The sequence below is a fragment of the Plectropomus leopardus genome, chromosome 15 (assembly GCF_026936395.1).
Source record: "Plectropomus leopardus strain MGB_pleo_1.0 chromosome 15, ASM2693639v1, whole genome shotgun sequence".
Lineage (NCBI taxonomy): Eukaryota > Metazoa > Chordata > Actinopteri > Perciformes > Serranidae > Plectropomus > Plectropomus leopardus.
Genome location: NC_142190.1, coordinates 17,433,248 through 17,455,000, shown reverse-complemented (window position 1 = coordinate 17,455,000; position 21,753 = coordinate 17,433,248). Strand labels below are relative to the sequence as shown.

General features: G+C 39.8%; 1 protein-coding gene across 1 annotated transcript; it reads right to left on the bottom strand.

Moving 5' to 3' along the window:
* Positions 1–1,704: 1,704 nt before the first annotated feature.
* On the bottom strand, positions 1,705–9,440 carry drd1b (dopamine receptor D1b). Its single transcript, XM_088088634.1, has one exon. It carries the CDS (start codon positions 7,936–7,938, stop codon positions 6,553–6,555), a length of 1,386 nt encoding a protein of 461 aa, XP_087944760.1. The 5' UTR covers positions 7,939–9,440; the 3' UTR covers positions 1,705–6,552.
* Positions 9,441–21,753: the final 12,313 nt, after the last annotated feature.

The following is a 21,753-nucleotide window of genomic DNA, read 5'->3' as shown; positions in this document are numbered from 1 at the left end:
TGACCCCACTCCTGCCTCTCTGTCTCTCAGGCTGGATCAGGATAGGTTAAATATCAATACACAGGGCTGTGCCAGTATAGGATTTAAAGGTGGACTTTTTTATTGTGGTTTCTATGTGATTGTTCTTAAATCTGGGTTAATTGTGTTTCCCATTATTTATAAGTATCATAAGCTCAGGAAGAGCTTTATCTCTCATGCACACAGGCTACTACCCTGGGAAACTGATAAGGCCTTGAAACAAATAAATAAACCCCACTTTCTAACACTAAGCTAATGAGACAGTTGGGTATGTCTCTAAATGTGTATTCAACTTAAATTGCAAACTTTTTATCAGGTTTTGTTGTTTCTTGTTTATCTTCACATATACAGGTTGGTGTTTAAAGGTAAAATGTTTGGCCCCATAGGTTTGTGTTTGAGCCCTGTAAGAAACATCAGGGGGATAATGATCATCTTTTAAATATCAACTGTTCTCTGTTTTTCCCCTACAATCAAAAGTTGTTTGAATTTTCAGGGTCATAACCTGTCTTTCTTTTTTTTTTTTACTGTATTTCAACATTTCTTAACTTGCATTGATTGAGAATGCACTCCCAATTAACACACAAAAATACATTTGGTACACTCCCAAAGTTTACTGAAGGGAGAACTATATAGGAGACAAGTGCAATGCATCTAAGTCTGAATCATGAAATTTCTAAACAAATGCCACCAGGGCTGTGTTGTGTTCAGGGGCAGCTGTGCAAAGATTTGACTGCTTCAGTTTGAGAGCCTGTCTAAATCACCGCCCCATTTTGCTTGTACAAACATACCAAATGTCATTCATTGAAGTTGAAGCTGCAGTTTTGTAATTTTTCTCCCAACTTTATCGAATCACACCGCCAAGAATATCAAAAATACACACACAAGTGAAATGAGATAAAGCACCAGAGTAAGCTGCTCAAACCTGGATTCTTACCTTACTTAATTCACCAGGGATATGAAAAGCAATGCTTTGAAGTATAACTCTATGATTAGAGGTTGTGAGTTTTCACAACCTTTCACAAGTCTTTCTGAGTTGTCAGACTGATTCATATTTTTTATTTTTTGCCTTCAGGTAATAAGCTGATGAAACAAGCTCCAACCAAGTGGACTGAAAGAGATTATTGATCATTCCAGTCACTATAGAGGCTAAATAAAAAGATGGAGATCTCACAGCTGCAGGCTGAATCCAATTCAGACACTTAGATGAGTGAAGTCAAAAGTTGTTCACACTGATTAGGAAAATTAGATGGATTGTTTAGGACATTTTTGTATCAAACAAAAATGTGTTTGTAACAAAAAATAATATGATTAAAATAATGTGTATCTTTTCCTTTATTTTAAGTGGGTTTTAGATCTTAAAATGTTATTGTGGTGCCTTAGAGTCCACATGTCTTTGTGCTTACATTTAAGTTAACAAACGAGGCCGGTGAGAGAGCAGAGCAAGGGGACGTGTCAACTGTCAAGTGGCTGTCAGGTTATGTAAATGCAGGGCGAAGGCAGGAACACAGCGAGGACACGGCGCTCAGGGAGCTGGAAAAAAATATGCGTCACCGTTCAGAATCAATCTCCATCGATCCTCTGCAGCGACATGATCTTCCAATAGCCACTCAGTGTCAAAGGCACAACACCACCCCCCCCCACCCCCCACCCCCACCCCCAAAAAAAAAAAGTCAGTGAGCACAGATGAAAAAAAGAAATACATACATGTTTATTTTACAAGAAGGGCACATTTTTTTTGTACAAACTGTAAACTAAATACTGTAATTATTCTGAGGGTTATAATCTTTGACATCACGTTCATGAATGAACACAAGAAACATGTAAATAAATAAATATATAAATAGTCAGTGACTGCTGCATCTTACTGTAAATTATAATCCCACACTGGAGAAAACATACAGCATGTAAATTTGCTACACACATTAAGGGTTTTTGAAGATAAAAAGCACTTGTGTTCATCACAACTACATTTTGAACATCATTGTACAATACTCTATCCCTGCACTCCCCAACCCTAAATACTGCAATTTAATTTTGAACATGAAGCTACGTCACTGAATTGATGTCGAGGTAGGGACTCCGTCGTTATCCTAGACAGTTTAAGTAAGATGAAACATCACCACCACATTCCCCAGGCCTTGGAGTGCAGTTCGGCCCTACATCTGCTGCGTCCCTTCACTCGCCATCAGAGGAAGAGGAGGGTTTCTGCACTGTCAGATTTACTTAAGTTGTCATACGTCATTTAGCTACACTGATTGAGAGACCGTGTACTGTCACCGTAGCTTCCCCCAAAGCAACATGTAGGGCAGCCTGGAGAAAATGCTCCGGATCAAACAAAACATTTCGCTCGTGGGACTGTTGCCTGAAATCGCCCTTCTCCAAAATCAAAGCAGTGGCATCTGAGAGATGACTCACTGAGTTGACAAGGTGAGGGCTCATGGGATTTTTACATGGAGCCAAAATACAGCAGAGATCATTTCAACTCACAGCTGGAGGTATGTTTCTATAAATGTGTACATACAGCATATACGAAAAAACATCTGGTAAACCTGTAAATGCCAGTGATGTCGCAACAAATGGCAGATTAATCTCTATATCATTAAGAATACCCCAACCCCACAACACCACTCTAATTTCAGCTTATAAAACACTGGTTAAATCACAGCATAAGCTACAGTACAGCCACATTCAGCCAAAAATAACAATTTTGGCAACAGCAATAATAATAATAACACAATAATAATCATAAGATGGCCAGGTGGGGCTTTGATTCTGCATTTTGACTCAAAGTACAGAAGGGAAACAGTAGGCCCTGTCTGTTTAATAATAAATTCAATCTGTGTTAACATCGGGAACGCTCATCAAGTCGACAGAGGCAGCCAAGGGAAAAGAAAAAGAGATGGAGAAAAGGGAGGGTGGAGAGTCGGGGTGAAGGTGGAGAGAGAGGGAACCAAATCTTCCTTAAGGCAGTTCCCCTCCATGTCCAATCCTGACAGATTATGTGCAGTTTATGTTTTATCGCATGTTTGAGTTGGCCTTGTGCTTGGAAATAATTAGGGAGTAAATTAGGAGGAACTGATGAAGACAGAAAAGTGAGCGTCACTGAGCTGATATGGTTGAGAATTGCCTGGGACTAGGAGTAAAAGGAGAAGTTTTAGTTTATTGTGGCACTTGAAATGTAATTTAATCATTTGGAAAATTACATTAATTCACAGTAAAATAATCCAAATTCCAGCTCACCAATGTCCGTGTTTCAAGCGATGGAGCAGAAGCTAGCAGCAGCCAAGGACAGGCAGCCAGAGAGGACAATCAGTTGCTTTTGTGTCATAAGCCAAGTCACATATTGAGCTAAAAGCCCCCCCTCCCTTTGGTACCATCTAGATAGCATTGGATTTTCCAGAGCAGGAAAATCAAATGCTTCATTCAAGACCAATTGCTTTCTATTGGATCGGCTCTTCCTTTCTCTGATGTGCAACAGTATCATGCCTTCATGGACACACACACAGCACTCGGTGGACACTCAGCATACGATGTCAGAAAGCATGCTGTTAAGCATTCTTTCCACAGCAACACTGAACACCACAAAGAACTAGCGGGGCTTTGACTAGAGAGCTATTTATGTCTGATGATTATGTGCCACGCAGAAACTTGCATGTATTTAAAATCTGAAAAAAAAAAAAATACAATTAGATTTAATTCAGCCTATGAAACAGAGCACTGAACTACATACATCTTTTATGAATTCTGTTAGAGAACAGCTTTTTCTCCACTGTATACATTCATACTCATATGTTCTTTTTCCTTGTTTGATTTTAACAGGTACAAATACAAAACACTCAAACTTAAAGCAATACTGTGTAACTTGTGATAGTAGAAATACAATAATTTCCCTTATCCCTTATGAATAAGTTTAATTCACAAGAAATAAAATGCACCATTGCTCAATTAAATACTCTCAAAGGTTTTGCTGAAAGCTCTACTTGGTCTGGTGTGACTAGTAGCTTATGGTGGCTGATGTCTGCTAATGTCAGCAAACTATGATTTAGCTGTATAATGGATATTACTCAGTCACTGATGACTCTATTTACTATTGCAACACTATATTTAAACATCATCATTCACAGAACAGTAGTCAAATGTGGCCACACTGGCTAATGCAGAGCGAATGTTACACAGTCTCACTTAAAAGGTCTAGTGTGTAAAATTTGCTGGTATCTAGTGGTGAGGTTGGAGAATTGAAACTTCTGCTGTGTGCAAAGCCTTCAGAAAAACAACGTTCGTGGACGCAAAAACATGAATGGCCTTCTATGAAGCACATGTTTGGGTTGTCCGTTCTGGGCTACTGTAGAACAACATGGTGGACTACATGAAAAAGGATCAAACCCCCAGGAACAGTGCCATGCATGAATGCCAATTTTATGTAGTGGACAAATGTGGAATTACAACTTCTGGGTTCGGCATTTGACATCATTACCAAAAAGACTTTTTCCCAAAGACTTACATGTGAAATGGATATCTTTAAATCAGTGGATACATTTTTTGTACATCAAAACTGCAGGGAAATGATTTGTTACACTATTGGAGTTTGATCCATGCAGTCCGGTCTGATAACATTTGGAAAGTCTAAAAGAGCTACAAGATCAAATCAATTTTATCCATTTTATATACCTTTTCAGCCATCCGATGCCCTTTAATCCTGAACACTGGACCTTTAAACTCAAGCTAAACCTTGAATGTGAAACTAACTATAAAATATTAATGCAGCTAGTGCAATAAATGGAGCTAAGCACAAATACACCAATGTAAAAAGAAGGCTTGTTTAAGCATTGTTAAAAAAAAAAGTATTTTAAATGTAGTTTTATAGCTCATCCTCTGGTGTAATATCTTTCCATCAATGTGACTAACTCGCTCAAAACTACCTTTTGTAAAAGTTGTTATTCTGACTAACTACAACACTTACATTTATCAAATTACTTGGAGACAAGTGGCAATAAAAATATGTTTGATACACTGAAATTATTCCACATCGTAGTGGTTAGTCTTCGACTCCACCCCTGCAAACAGAGTGACTGTCACACTGCATGCTCCACATAGCCACTACAGCACAGCATGGCTCCCAGCATGAGCAATTTACAAAATCAGATATCTGCAAGTTTGCAAAAGGTCACCAAGTGTCACTTGCATTACGGCTGAGTGAACTCCGCTGCTGTTGCTGTCTCCTCTGCCCAAGTGCAGGAGTTTTCATTTACAGATTTACATTCTTTTTTAATCATAGACTGACAGCATTTGCCAGAAATAGAATCATAAGTATCACCTTGAGTGGGCAGAGTAAAGACCTAAAATGGAGGGCTGCCTAAGGAGACAGTGAGGAGGAGGTAGACAGGAAAAGAAAAACATAAAAGGTAGGCATGATGCAGGTGTAGAAGACCATGCTGACTGAGGTAACAGTGGGGAGGGGAGAACAGGGAAGAGGTTGACAACATTGGATAAATAAGGGCAGCATAAGGGAGGAAGGGACTTTGCTGACTGTGGAAAGAGGAGCAGCAAAATGGAAAGGAGAGGAGACTTTTGGGTCCTTAGAGAGGGTTTGCTGAAGAACCGCGGGGGGGGGGACAAAGCTAATGAAAAGAGGGAGTGAGAATATGAAAGAAGAAATTTCAGGTAAGCCAGTCTGATTGGTCCCAGGTGGGCATGAGGATGGATCAGAATAGGATCCAAGGGAAAGAATACCCTATGACTTCTTCTTATAAGGAGAACCTGCACGATAACGTGGCTAGGGGGGTATAAAAATAAAACATTTATAAATATATGACAACTTGGCTTAAAGTATTGAACTCTATTTTCTGCCCCTGCCTGTTTTAGATTAAATTAGAATATTCTTACTTTGGTGTCTGAGCAATTTTAACTCAAAAAAGACCACTGCATTACAGGTGTTTTGATCTTGCAACAAAATCATCATTAGAAATGTACTGAAGAGAAATAACTGCAACAAGCAACTAATTATACCATACCAAAAACCAGTTTACCCACATTTCTTTCTCCTCCACGAAACACATACAAAGCACCTACACCTACAAGACATTTTGCTAATAGTTTACTACATCTTCCTCCACTGTATATACTGTGTTTAAGTCCTTCCGGGATTGTGTCAGTACTGTACAGTATACACATGCAGATGTATACATCTTTGTATATGTTTAAAGAAAAATGTATACATGTGCACAGAGCTAGTGTTCTGCTTTAATATTCACATTATCAACATTTATCATCAAATGTGTCAATTTCATCAATAAATGCTGAGAGTATTTTGCAGATAGTTATATCCAGGATAAAGTGCCTTTACTTTAAAACATTCTGTAGGTTTTCCATGTAGATTTTTGTTGACAGTCTTAAGGTCCTGTATATCCCACTCACAGTTTCCCTGTCAGGCGTGTTCATGAAGATATCTGTCTCTTCTGTTACTTTGCTGCCCTCCTTCATAAGCTTCCCCTTGTGCGTACATACGTGCCTCGGCGTATCCTTCTTTGCTTTTTTTCAACATGACACAGTTTTATGCTGTCCGTTCTGTGTTATGGGATTGATCTTTTCCAGTGTGACCTCAGTATCGCTGTCCCCAGAGATGGCTGGCGAGAGTTTCTCCAGAGCGTTGTTTGCCATGCCCACCTCGGTCTCCCCTCTGCATCCATCCTTCTTCTGTAACTCCTCTTCCTGACACAGGATGCTGTGGGGCATCACATAGCTGGCTGAATGGTTGCCCTCCTTCGGGATGTGACTCTTGGGCTGATACTGACAGTTGGGGTTCGAGGTAGGGGCGCCCATGTTGTTGTTAATACTGACAATCTCGATGGCGTTGCTCCCCGGGCAGAGCCGGTGGCAGCCCAGGAGGATGGAGAAGGCCTTGCGGAAGTCAGCGTTGAAGGCATAGATGATGGGGTTGAGCGAGGAGTTTGCCCAACCGAACCACACAAACACGTCGAAAGTGGTGGAGCTGATGCAGGGGAAGTCCGTGGCACCGTCCGGCAAGTTCGGCTCGCAGAACGGAACCATGCAGTTAACGATGAAGAAGGGCAACCAGCAGCACACAAACACTCCTATGATGACTGAGAGCGTCTTTAAGACTTTGGTTTCTCGTTTGAATGACATTTTGAACGAGCTCTCACTCTCTATGCTGGAACTATTCCCCATGCTGCTGTGACGGTTTTTGGCACTCTCTGCCGCCCGCTCCAGGGCAGATATTCTTCGTATCTGTTTCTGGGCGATCCGATAGATCCGGGTGTAGGTGACGATCATAATAGCCACGGGGATGTAGAAGCTGATAAGGGAAGAGGAGATGGCATAGGTCCTGTTAAGGCTGGAGTCGCAGTTGTCAGGGGGCAGATCACCGGGGTATGTTCCATTTAGCTCTGCGTAGCTGGTAGTCTGAGCTTTGTGCCAGTTAAGCTGAACAGGAATGAAGGAGATTAGAACTGACAGGGTCCACGCCACACTGATCATCAGACATGCCACTTTCGGGGTCATCTTGCGTTCATAGCGGAACGGGCTCGAGATGGCCCAGTAACGGTCTACACTAATCACACACAGGTTCAAGATGGAGGCGGTGGAGCACATGATGTCAAACGCCACCCAAACGTTGCAGAACGCGCCAAATGGCCAAAACCCCACAATCTCAGTGGCCGCCTTCCACGGCATTACCAAGATAGCCACCAGGAGGTCAGAGATGGCAAGCGAGATGACAAAGAAGTTGGTGACCTTCGACCTCAGATGTCGGAACTTGGTGACGGCGGCGCACACAAGTGTGTTGCCTAGCAGCGTGGTGAAGATGAGGAGGGAGAGGAAGCATCCTGTCAGCACGCGTTTGGAAGAGTCTTTCTCTGCTAGCAGCTGCTTTCCATCTCGAACCGTGGAGAAATTCTGATCCATTGTTTATATTGCACTGCTAATAAAGTGAGATGGGGGTGGGTGAGGGGGGTGTCAACAGTCACCCCATCACATCCCCAGCCTGCAGCAGCTGTGCCTCTCTGGGGAGGAGTTTTAGACGGATGGTGAAGCTGGTGGAGAGGTCAACTGTCTCGGCACCAGCTCTCCCACAGACTGGGTCATCCATAGGCTCCGTGTCACAACCACCATCCTCGCACAAGAACTGCTATAAATATTTCAACAAGATTTCTTTGGAAATGTTCCCCCTAAAAATGCCTGGTTCATAAATTCCTGCAACAGCAGCACAGGCGGCAGACATTCTAATTTGAAAAGGAGGAGGAATATTCCAGCTGTTGTTTGCAGTTATTTTTCCAATCAGCACTGTAGTCATGAAATTAAATCAAAAATAAAAGTCCTTCGTCCTGTTTGTCTTCTCTCTGGATGCTTTGGCTGTCAGGCGAAAGTTTCACACCATATTGTTGCCCAGCTGTTGAGTAAATAGAGGCTTGGCCAATCATTAGCCTTATATACCACCTCATCAATAACTCGTATTGACGGTTTTCGCGCTGCGTTTATCTGATTTGTTTAATGATCCTCTAGGCGTGTCCGTGTGATTATATTGATGCCTACATCGAAGCTGATCTACCCCTGCCACAAGGTGTTTTATTTTTAAATTTTTTAATTTCTCTGAATGCAGCTTCCTTTTATATATGTTAGTCTCCAGTCAACATTTCCACCTGAGTGGCGAGCCAACAAAAAATCGGCTGAAAACAGCATCTAAAAGTCCCAACAGACCATTCTTATATCAGAATGATATCAAATGTCCAATTCATGTACTTCATAACATGTAGTAAAACACGTCCCTGTTTTTATGCTGACATGTGGCTGTAATCCAGACGCGAGGTCGTTTTTTTTTTTCTTTTGGTTTAGTTCGCATGCCCATTTGTGTGGACACAGCAAAACGACCGCTCAGCTTTCAAAAACATTCAAGAGTTATTTTTGACCACCCACCTAGCGTATCTCTGGCAGTGCAATCCCTGTCCTGGCGTCTTTGGAACAGATGCGCAGTTTATTTTCTTATTTTTAAAATCTCTAGGCAGTGCGCGCTCCTATCTGTGGATGTGGACAGCTCAGGACCCGCAGCATCGTCTTGGGTCGTCTTGAGAAGAGTCCAAAATCAACTCCGTTATAGTCACATTAATGAAAACCACTCCGCCCCGCAAAAATCCACATCTCTTCGGCATACATCCAACTTGTATCTTGGTACCAAGTGGTGGAGAAGGAGCTCAGCTTCTCTGCGCACTCCTCCATGGGAAGTCAGTCACGCTCTCCTGTTGCCACGGTCCTCAGGTGCTTGAGGTTTTTTTTTTTTGTTTTGTTTTGTATTGTTTTTATCAGTCCTTATGTTTCCTCTGTCGTGCAACATTCACTTACCCTGTGATGTGTCTGCGGTCTGACTGGCCGGCGGAGAGTGATGGGAATGACTCTTCAAGACCCCGTTTTCATGCGCGCTCCTCTCTCTCCGCTCAGCTGCAGCCTGCTGCTGTGCGCCACAGTCTTTGCCACAACTACTCCATCTATCCAGGGAGACTAAGAGGGCTAAAAGCCACCAAAATTAACACTATAAAACACACCTTTCGTATGTTAAAGAATTTAGCCACAAATGGTTTGGTTTATAATGGTTGGTATATGGTTTATGATGACAAAAACACGTATTACTCAAATTTATGACAAATAAAGATTTATTATTGGACAGTTTATACAGGGGTGGGAGTGTGGGGGCTTTTCTTGTCTCCCAAAATATGTAAATTTCTGATTTTGGTGACTTTCTCATTTTCCTGCATCAGGACCTCGCTGTTACATTTCTTACAGTACCATTTATGATGGTATTCCCTTCATCTGCCTGCACTTTATTTTACACTTGACCCACACTGACAAAAACTAGAATAACATCACTGCTGATAAGTCCCAAAAAGAAGAGAGGAGCTATAAATGAAGGTGCCTTGATGTCCTGAGATGAACTTGTAGCCAGCAGGCATGCACACAGAGGCACAATGAGGCCATCTACTGGATGCAAGATCGTGGGAGATTATGTGAGAAGAGAGTGAGCCGAGAGAGTGAGCTGCAGCGCTGTTGCATTAACGTCACCTCAATAAACATGACTGAACAACTCTGAATTAGATTAGAGTCCCATGAGCCACTGCAGCAGGAAGACCCATGCAGTAAGAGAGACAGTGAGTGTTAATGTGTGTGTGTGTGTGTGTGTGTGTGTGTGTGTGGATGCTATCATGCCTTTAGCTGCCTGGCAGGCCTGGCCAGTTTGAATATTAACTATTTAGCGGGATGAAATCCTCAATGGACTTTGTCCCTGTCCGTGTGTGTGTGTGTGTGTGCGTGTGACTCTTGCATGTGTGTCTGACTTTGTATGTGCGCTTCTATGACGGAGTAAGTCTGTGTGAGTCTGCGTACACATGTATTTCTCTTTGTGTGTGTGTGTGTGTGTGTGTGTGTGTGTGTGTGTGTGAGTAATGCATGTAGACAAGCCAAGTGTAAGAGGCCTGGCAGACACAACGCCCACATTTCCCTGTAGCACAGAGCCAGGGTGTGCGTGCAGCCGACAAAGTTCAAACCAAGACCACGTCACACACACAAAAACACACACAGACTCGCTCACTCACACGCACGCACACACAACCAGCCATGCAGGGTAATTTATGTCTGCTCCAAAAAGCAAACAAAATAGAATGGAATAGAATAGAAATGTCTTTTTGGGATGACTTTCTGCCACATCCATATATGTGATGTATTGAATGTCCTTGATGCATTTTAAATGAGCAGAGTCCCCTGACACTTGTCTGCTGGTTTAATTCAAATTAATGCAGCAAGTTCACTAATGACCCGGTGTCCCTCATGTAACTTTTCATGATGCCCAGAGAGTGTGGCAGCTGGCCTCCTGACAGAAAGTTAACCATTCTGCTGAACTTCATCTCTTCAATGAATTGGAGGCGATAACCTCAATACTCTCCAGGAAGGTTTCTCACCGTACGTTTGTGGCGCAAGCTGATCTCTGTTTGGGGGGTAAAGTACCATCCTTTAATATTCAAGAATTCAGCCTAAACCCTGTCCAATTTAAAAATATGACCATAAGCAGTGATTTTGCTCCTCACGCTGACATGGAAATACCAAAGATTTAAAGCTGTCAGGAGGCCAAAATCTGCAGGGGACAACTCAAAGATTAATTCTTGGCACCATTCACAAGTTTTATAACACACTTAAATATTGAATAAGGTTCTGACAGCAATGATCTAAGTGTTAAATACATTTGTATTACTGCTAACATAAAGGATAACTGCTGCCAGAGGGGGTGTGTGAAGCCAAAAGCATCATTCAGCGGCCGCACAGATGAATGTATATGAAAATTCTAAAGCAAGTTCCTTAAATCAAAACAAAGCTGGTTTTGTGTTACAACATATTTATGAGACATTCCCAAGTGTGTCTACCAAATGTTCTGCCTTCATTTGAAATTCAAATCTGGTGTGTTAAATTTACAGTAGTTAATGTAGGAACCAATTAAAATGATGCCTTTTTTCATGACATTTACCAGACGCTGCCTTCATTACTCATTAGCTGGAGCCTATTTGTTTCCCTCAACATATGTGAGGCAATTACCCAAATAAACAACAGTGAATAGTGAATACTCAGCTCACTGTGATGCAGATCTGTCTAGAAATTTTATATATGGTCGGCCCTCCTTTAAACTCATGCAACCTTTTATGCATCAGCTCTATCAAAGACAAGGTTAAGTGCATTAATTAGACTGAAAATTTTAAGGTAAAAAAGGCAGGGTAATATACCGATAGTCACATGACAGATGGACATTCTCAAGTCAAGAAAGTAAAAAAAAAAAAAAAAACACAGTCAGAGGAATTTTGCAAGACACCATCAGTAAACAAGGTATAAAACAAAAAAATGCCAACAATGCTAACTCCTCCTCCAGCCCAGTCGCCAGAATAATTTTTTGTCATTGTAAATTCCTGCAAACCATGGATATGTAACATTTGTATGTTTTACATGAAGCACTTTAACATTTATTCTGTGACATAGTTCACCTTGTTTGTATATGAGCTAACCTAATCATCATGACGTGGGGGGGTTGAAATGTAAGCAGCATGGCTGCCAAGCACCAGACGGCAGCATATCAAAGCACAACAAAACAGGCTGTTATTTAACGAGACATTAAGACATTTTCAGCGGCGATTATACCTTCAAGTTGGGTATTTTAAGCCAAAACATGACCTTTTCCTAATAACCAATTGCTTTTTCACCTAACCATAACCACATCTTAACCACAACATTGTTGAAACATTAAGACGTGTAAAGTTTCATCATATCCACTACATGAAACAAATGTTACATGTTTATCATTTGCACAATGCTAACATTTATTCTGGCAATTGGGTTGCCTCCCCTTAGATCAATGTTTGCTGTCAAGACAGATTTCTCTTTTAAGGCACATTGGAAATCTTATTTACAGGGAACAGCAATAGTAAAACATTAGTGTGGACATTTATGAGACTTCTATGAAGGTGATATTTCACCGTTCTTCAAACCGGCAACAACATTAGATCATTCTTTGTAAAATGAACAAACGAAAACAACATTAAAAAACAAGAAATGTCAGACATTACACAGTCGTACCTTTCTAATATTTCACTGATATGTTACAGAGTGTGTGTGTGTGTGTGTGTGTGTGTGTGTGTGTATGTGTGTGTGTGTGTGTGTGTGTGTATGTGTGTGTGTGTGTACGTGTGTGAGAGAGAGAAAGGGGCCAGGGATGAATAGGAGACTAATCCACAGCAAATATGTTCCAGACACACACACACACACACACACACACACACACACACACGCGCTCTTGCTCTCTCCCCTCTTCCAAATCCTCTCTGTCAGTGTGACATCTATCAGGTCCCAGGTTGTTGTTGTGGGGCGTCTTACCACCATGCACACAGCTGAAGGAAATACTGTGCTCTAATCCCACCACTGAGATTCACCATCTGACACACACCCAACAGCTGAACGGCCTCCTTAATACTTCTCATTGTGGTGATTCAACAAAATCAAAACCTTATGTATGATCTGTGTGCATTTATGTGCGTCATCACATATATTTGCTGCTCTTTGCAGTGTGTGGCAGCATTGCACGTGATAGAGGTTTATTGCTGCTTCCAGAGGGACCTCTAAGTAATCTCATTGAGCCATTAGGCTCTTAATTAGTGTTTTGCTTGAATTCCCTTAGAGCTAAAAGGATATTTATTTACACAACGTAAGATAATGGGAACAGAGGAGATAGTGTGTAAAATAAAGAGATGACAGGCAGTGACCACAATTAAAAGACCTTTTCATTATTAGTTGTAGCATTAAAATGGCTCAGTCAAGTCAAATCAATGGGAATTAAAAGTCCACTTTATAAAATGTACATTTGAAAACAGACGTTATATTTAAAGGAATAGTGTGTAGGATTTCGGGGGAATTAAATGTCCAGTGGTGAGGATCACAATTACAACCAGCCAATGTATCCTCATAGAACAGTATTTTTGATATCCTACGAAAATGCACACACAGCAGTTCATACGATGTCCTATAAGTCAATGTTGTTACTTCCTTAACATACAGTTACGTAATTAATGTAAAGTTTCAAAGGTTAGGTTTAGGCAACAAAAGCTACTGTGGTTAGGTTTAGGAGAAGACACATAGTGAGGGCATACCTTAAAATGACTCAAAGTTCACTTGTTTCACAGTGCATGTCTCTATGGGAAAGTCTTGGGGGGAATGTTCAGCTTTTTGTGACCCATCCACCACCCCAACCTGCCTCTATACAAGACCACTTGTTTACGCCCATCGGTGCATTGGTCACGTGATCACAACCTTTCAACATATGTGTCATATGTAAGAGTTTGGGTGTATTACTTTTTGCTGGAAAACATACAAACTGTTTGTGAGAACAGCCTGTACCAGCTTCTCCACGTTAGAATTTCTCCATTGTTACAGAGGTTTTTACTGCAGAGGCCTCTTCACCTGCAATACAAACAAACATGGTGATTAAAACCTGTAAAAAACACCAAATAAAACAGTGTCATGCTAAATAATGATAATAATAATAATAATAATAATCATCATCATCATCATCATAATAATCATAATAATTTGTTTTGTACGTTTTGGGCTACTGTAGAAACATGGCGATGCAATATGGTGTACTCTGTGGAAGAGAACCCACTCAATATGTAGATATAAATGGCTCTTTCTAAGGTAATGCAAACACAACAATTCTTATTTTTAAGTAATTATACACTAAAGAAAACATACTTATTATATTACATTCCGTTTCTGCCAATATATTACCCAACTGGACGTTTGAAGGTTTCTTACCTTTTTTTATTTACTTTACTTCCCTCCAATTTGTGGAACTTTTGTAATATCTGTTTAAGCTCTGCAGTCTCCAGTTATGTATACACACACATACACTGACAAGCTTATCTTCCTTTGTTCTTCTCATCCTCCCTCGTCTCTTCCTTTTGTATCCGAGGATAATACAAATTGAGAGCACTTGATGATATTTGGACCATCTGTCGGCAGTTTCATTTGATAAAGTAGGTTTTAAAAGGTCAATCTCTAAAAATAACGTGCACACATAAACAAACACATCTATCTATCTATCTGTCTATCTATCTATCTATCTATCATCCATCAATCCATCCATCCATCTATGCATCCATCCATCCATCCATCCATCAACTAGACAGAATTATGTAAAGCATGTAATCACAGTTCCATTATGAATTTTTAATCAAACTGGTCAGACTGTATGAGAAATGTGTGCTGGAGTTTCCTCATGTGTTTTTTACCTCTTTTCATTCACTGGCAGGTTCACACATTTGCAGCATTGTAGTAGTGTAATGTTTACTACAGTGAGATTTAGAGACTTTATTATTTGATAGTGGTTTCCTTGATTATTTGTTTGTCTTTGAAGAGATTGTCAATATAAGCAGAGCCTTGCAAAAGTATTTGCTCGCTCAATTTCTTCCATTTTGCACTGTATGAAAGCAACACATCAAAATAAGATTACATTTTAGTTTCCGTGTTCTTATTCAACCTCCTTGATATTTGTTTTGAAGTTCCACAGAAGCAGAATATTACTTCTCTTTCAAATGTTGTAGCTGATAAGGGTTTAAAGCAATGATTTTGAAAAATGTTTAATTTTCCAAAACCGTCGTACAGTAGTTGCTTTTCTTGCTAGCAAATATAAGACAGGGTACCCTTGATATCAGTACTTTGATAGAATGTATTAGATATTTGTTTCAGCCCAAAGACATTAAATTTGATTATGCAAACTTTATTTTTCATATACTTTCACATGACTGTCCACACATTGGTTTTCACTTTAATCAGATTATGTGATTTGATTGAAACACTCTCCTGAAATGTGACAGTGTCTTTCAGTTAATTGTGATGTTTTGTATCTTTAATAACACCCAGAGACGTCCTAATGCTGGTGTATTTCACCAAAGAATCAGACAACTACAGAAAAAGTGTCTTTTTTCCTTTTTTTGTCTTGATCTTACTGTGGCAGCCTGGCAGGACACTACCATCTGTTTTGAGATTGGTTGAAATTTTATTGCTGTCTTTATGAATTTTAATTGCTAAAGGCGATTCATTAATTTCTGTTTGACACATTTTATCTGTTTCTCTCACTCTTTGTCTAACATTCACACACACACACACACACACCACAACATTGCTTCCCACCACACACATACCCAGTATTGCATTCTTTTTTATCAAAAAGGCTTTTCAGCTCAGCTTTAGTATGCAGGCTTTAAATCCAAGCCAGTGCAGCTCACATCGTGCTGTCGAATGAACACAAAAAGTTTAACCTCACTTACAGTAAATCCAGGCTGGGGACGTTCTGCTTTTGGTGTGTGTGGGTGCTTTTCGTTATAGCAGCAGTAATGAGGGAGACAAGCATGCAGTGGTGTGAAACAAGGCATTACACAGAAAACGATGATGAATGAAGCATCTTAACACCCTAGTCTGTTGAAAGCTTTTCCTCTTGACATGCTTAATATGTTTCGTTCTATTAAGGCTCTTGCAGTGTGGCCTCTGGCTGTAAAACTAAAATGTATGAAATCTGTGCCTCTCGGCAGCCACAGGGTATGTAATCAGCAGTGAGCATTGAAAGGTGAAAAGAGACACAGAGTGTGAATTACTTTTCAAAAGATGATTATCCTAGATGATAGATTATAACTAACATAATGGAGGTGTCTTGTGTTGTTAGGAGCTGGGAGTAGCAGAGAGAAAATAATTGCTCCATTTGAGATATTGTGCCGGTAGCTGGATGAGCAAATGACAAACAAGCTGCTCTTCTGCAGGACTGCAGCACACATCTGTACTCTGCCATTACATATGTCAAACACACGCAGACAGACACAGTTGGACGGATCGAAACATATCTAAGCCAAAACAAACAAAAAAAGCCACAGAGTAACTGCAAAATAACTTAAAAACTTGCACAGCTCTTCATTAACTCTGCATGTTTAAAGGGATGGTTCAACCCAAAATACAAAATACATACTTCTCCTCTCACCTGCTTTTTATGAATCCAGATTGTTTTGGTGTGAATTGCCAAGTGTTCGAGATGTTGGCTACAGAGATTTATGCCTTGTGTTGATTATAATGGAATGAGATGGCACTCGACTTGTGGTGCTGAAAGTGGCCCAAAAAAAAAAAAAATCTGAAAAACTCAACAGCAATGTCTCTTTCCAGAAATTATGACCTGTTTACTCAAGATAACCCACAGACCTTGTTATGAGCAGTTTCATAGGAACCATATTTCCTTCTAGTGAACAGTGTCACAGAGCGTGCTCCTACTAATGAACCAGAGGCTCATGCTTGTGACAGCAAACAAGCAACAAATAAAACATAAATTCTCAAGTAAATTCTCATTGTCATTCATTCTCTTCTGCTCAGCTGTAGTGTTATAGCAGCAGATGCATGCTTCCTTCTGTGCAGTGATACAGTTGGTGGGTGTGGTTACATATATTTTGTTGCTTTGAGCACAACAAGCATGCCATCAATTGTCATTATATTGGAGAGAAGGCAGACATCTCTACAGCCAATATTTCCAACACTCAGTAACTCACACCAAAACAATATATATTGATTAAAAAGCACTAAAGGCAAGAGAGAAAATATGTATTTTTGATTCTGAACTTTAAAAGTGCATGAGTAAAGATTCGATTTTAGAATAGAATTTAGATGAGCCAAAATTTTGTCAAACAGTGTTAAAAAGATAAATATTTACTCCCCACAACTGTCCTGAGCCCAGATTGAACTGTATATAAAACTAAAATAAACCCTATTAGAACTTTATCAGAACACATTCATACAGCAACCATCTTATCAGTTTTATATTAGCAGTTGTTGACAATATTTAAATGAGTTTGTCATTCCTGTGTGTTCATCCATCACATTCTCAGTGGTAATGTTGTTTTTCATCTGGTCCGAATAGACTTGAGGGAAGGGAGTGGGCCTGCCTGGCCTCTGAAGATCAAAACATCACTCAGAAAGACATCTGTACAGATGATTTCATCTGCTGCTGTGAAAGCAATACTTTAATCAATGCCGTTGACACTATGTCCTGGAGTATTGTCTTTTATAAAGCTTCAGAGGAACTGTCAACACCTGCAGGCTGTAAGATTGATGTGGATAGAAAACAATATATGTTGGTAAAAATCACTAAAAAAATGTCAATAATGTGAAATATTTGTTGGATGCTGGATTCAGATAGTGACATCACACCATGATGAATCTTGTGAGATGATGGTTGGTTGACAGTCTGGTAGAAGTAAACTTGTATTGTAAATGTAATTGTATTTCCTTACAATAAGATTATTCATGCATGAGAGATGAAACAGACAGTGATTTAATGCTACAGAGGGGCATCTTATGTATGGCAGATGAACATGTATATTATCCTCGACTCCAGAATGCCTTTACAATTATGGTGCAAAGTGTTTTCTGCTGTTAATGAGGTTTGTTTATAATGTTGTCACAGGATCTTTCCACGTTCGATTCAGTTGGTTATGTTCGGTGTTTATTTTGTTATATTAGTCTCGTGTTATATCTTGCTTGACTTTTTGTCTTTTCTGTTTTTTCCTGCTTGTTTTCCACCACACCTGTGTTCAATGAGTTTATCAGTTCCACTTGTGATTAATTAACCTGTTCTCCCTGGTGCCTCCTTTCTTGTCTTTTGTCAGCATCTCCTCCTTTGCTGTTTCCTGGAGTACGTTTATTTCCTAGTGTTTTGGGTTCCAAATGAATTAGTTTCAATCTTTCTGATCTTTTTGTGTTCCTGGTGTTGTTACCTGTTACCTGCCTGCCAGCCTTAGAACCCATTTGTCAGCTATTTTTTCATACTCCAAGCAAAATTCAAACATAGCACTTTAGGTTCAAAACCTCATACTTTTTTTGTATGTAGTCATTAGATCTATTTCTCTTAAATTTTGGTTGCAAATTTGTTAAAATACATGTTAGTGAGCACCTTTTCTTTTCAAGGATAATCTATCCACATAGCAGGTGTGGCAACAAGATGTTGATTAAATAGCAACACACAGGTGCGCTTTGGGATGATCACAAAAATAATAGGAGCAAATACAAAAGTTTTGCATTTAAATTTTGTTAAGTATACTAAATCATCGGAAAAGGTACATACAAACAGGGTCCATACAAGGTACATACAAACACATAACACAACACACCATTAAAGATGTACAAATGTCGGATACATAAGAAAGTGCAAACAGGCAGGTAGGAGCAATAAGTTATATAAATGATAAAAGAACTGATCTTACATTGTAGATGTGGCCCTTGAAACAGTCATTCTGTATTAATTGCCTGTATGACATAAGGACTTACTTTATATACCTACATATATTGTAAAGGGTCATGTGTAACCCTGTATCAAATTATTTGTATATAAACACAATTTCAAAGAAACTAGACATATCATTTCAAACAATTGATGACAACACAAAGATTGGATGAGTGCTGTAGATCCGAAGCCTGACAACGTAGTAACCTCTCTTGTTCATAATAATTGCTCCCTTTCTAGCTCGCTGTCTTGGGTGAACTCACTTGGCAGCTTTACTTCTGCTGATTTCATGCACCGGCTCATTTTCCATCATGCAAGTTCCATCAAAGTGGGACACAGAGCTCAAGGCTGAGATAAGATGAGAGGAACAAACAATATGGAGAGAGATTACAACAATGGGCCCTAAAGCATTTGCTCAATACATTCATAATTCTCTTCAAAGAAACCTGCAGGAGTTCAGATGTATAACTATTTGAAAAGAAACCTATAGGCTGTTATTCTGTTTCATGTTGTGATGTTTTTCAAGAGAACAAAATCTGTCAGTCGTGTCTAAAAATAACTGAGTTGGCAGGGTGTAGGCAGCCTAATGCATACTTGGTGCAAAGGTATCCACAGGGCTCACAAGTTTCAATCAAGGCTTTAAAAAGGCAGCTGAATTTGTACCCATTATGAAGTAGACATGACATACAGAGAGAGATAAACCAATCACATTTAAGTTGTTTTAAGTCCATTTTCACAATGAGTTGAAATAAATGGAGTCCAACAGCTGCCTGAAGGTAGGAAGATCTTTCAAATATATTACAACCGTAAGAAACACCACAAGATTAGTGGTAAGAGGAGTAAAAAAAAAAAAAAATCTACTGATGCTGTAATGTGTCAAACAATGTAAAAACTCCTTCAGAGCAGATTCATTCAAAGCAGATTCATATTTCTTTGCTGTCTCCCCCTTATTTTCTTGGGTTTGGTTGCTCACTGTTGTGTCATCGATGCTGTGTATCTCCTGACTGCACAACGCTTCAGCAGAGGGAGGCAAATTTATCTCCCATTACCAGGTCCACATGTTCCCTCTTTTCTCACCAGCTTTGTTTGCTCGTGTCTCCTTCAGCTGCTCTGTCACTGTCTGCAGAGGTCTCTCTTTGCATGTTTGGTGCCATAAAAGCCAACAGAGCGATGTGCATGTGTGTGTTTGTGTCTATCTGTTGCCCCCCCCCTTTTTTTAATTCAACAAGTAATGTGTATATTATGATAATTGTACTGACCTTTAATTTTGGGCAGTTTTTCAATTCAGTCTGGTGCTGTGTGCCTCCACAGTCCCCTGCAACAGGCCTTTCTTATGGAGGACATGTGAACTCAGGTGTGACTAACAACATTAATAATGGCAGCGTTCCATTTGGTTGTGCCACTTCCTGGTCTTATTCACAGTATTCATTTATTTTGACATGGTAAGAAAAACACAGGTATAAGTAATGAAATTAACAATGGCTGGATTGTGTGTCATTGTTGCGATTTCAGGGTGCTCGTATTGTGCACGCTGGCTCTTTGTCACGCTGTCACGGCTACCTGGAGGCATCATTAATGTTATTTGTAACACCAGTGTGCAGTGTGTACTTGGACACTTCAATAAAACAGAGCCTTGGTTTATGTCGTTAGTTATACTTGTGCTAAGACAGGATACATCTACACTTTCTACTCTTGTGTGTCAGTGTGCTGAGGCTGTCACTCAGTATTATTTTATTTCCTTCTACCCAGCAGCCACTTCTGTCACCTCCACCTTTTCTGTTATTAGAGTAGAACAGGAGGGAGGTATCTGTAACCCTCCTTCTCTGTGGTGCTTTTGCTTTCTGTTTCTGTCTTTGTTGTGACTGTTGTCTTTCCCTCCTCCTTTGTTTTGTTTTGTTTTTTGTCGTTTGGTGTTTTTTTTAATTTTTTTTTTTTTTAGATCTGTAAGAAAAGCATTTGTTTGGTCTTGTTGTCAGCTTCGTGACACACAAATGTGATTGCTAGGAGTATAGGAGATTTCTAGGGTTGCATATTTTGTCCACAAGCTTTGTAAAGTGCCACTCATTCAAGATGCTTTGTCAGCTTTCTCTTCATCAGCAGAGGTGATGAAGCATCTCGGATGGGAGATGAAGAGTCTTCAAGTCGACAGCTACTGCCCGGTGCCTTGTGTTAAAAAATGTGCCCAGAAGCTTGTTTAGTCTACCGTTTAATATCAAGTTGACCAAATTTAGACCAGACTTTAGAGGTCCGGTCTGGACTGAAAAGCAGGTTCCTTCAGTCTTTTTTTGTGTGAAGCGTTATTTACTTGAGCAGCTAGTCTGCATTTATTTGAGAACTTAATGCATTTTATTAATTTATTTACTGTAAATTTATAACTAAATGTGCACTGTCTGATAATTATATTCACAGTCTGACAATAAAAGGTAATTAAAACAAAAGAGTAAAAGACTCAAATAAACATATTTTGAAACTACCTATCATGTTTTCCAGTTCCACATTACTAGCTGTACACAACACTGTCAGCATGAGCTGCCAGCAAATAAACAAACAAACCCCACCAACCAAATCCACAACAGGATGTAATGTTACTACATAATTAGTGGTGTGTATGAGAGCTGAGTCTCAAATCTAGATCTAATAAAGCCTGTCACTGTACCAATTAGGCCTATATATTTCAAAATTTAAAAAAAGGAAAAAACTAAAAAAGGTATCGATGTTGAATGAAGCAGCACTCAGAAGCTCTGTGCTGAATTGGGTCTTTTCATAGTGTTTGTGATAGTCATAAACAGGTGCAGCTGTCAAATAACTGCAACGTTAAATGTTAACAGCTCTCAGCGTCACAGATCTGACATTAAAGGAATAGTTCGACATTTGAGGAAATATACTTT

Excerpts from the sequence above, each read along its gene's own strand:
- drd1b (XM_088088634.1), bottom strand. The coding sequence starts at position 7,938 with ATGGATCAGAATTTCTCCACGGTTCGAGATGGAAAGCAGCTGCTAGCA.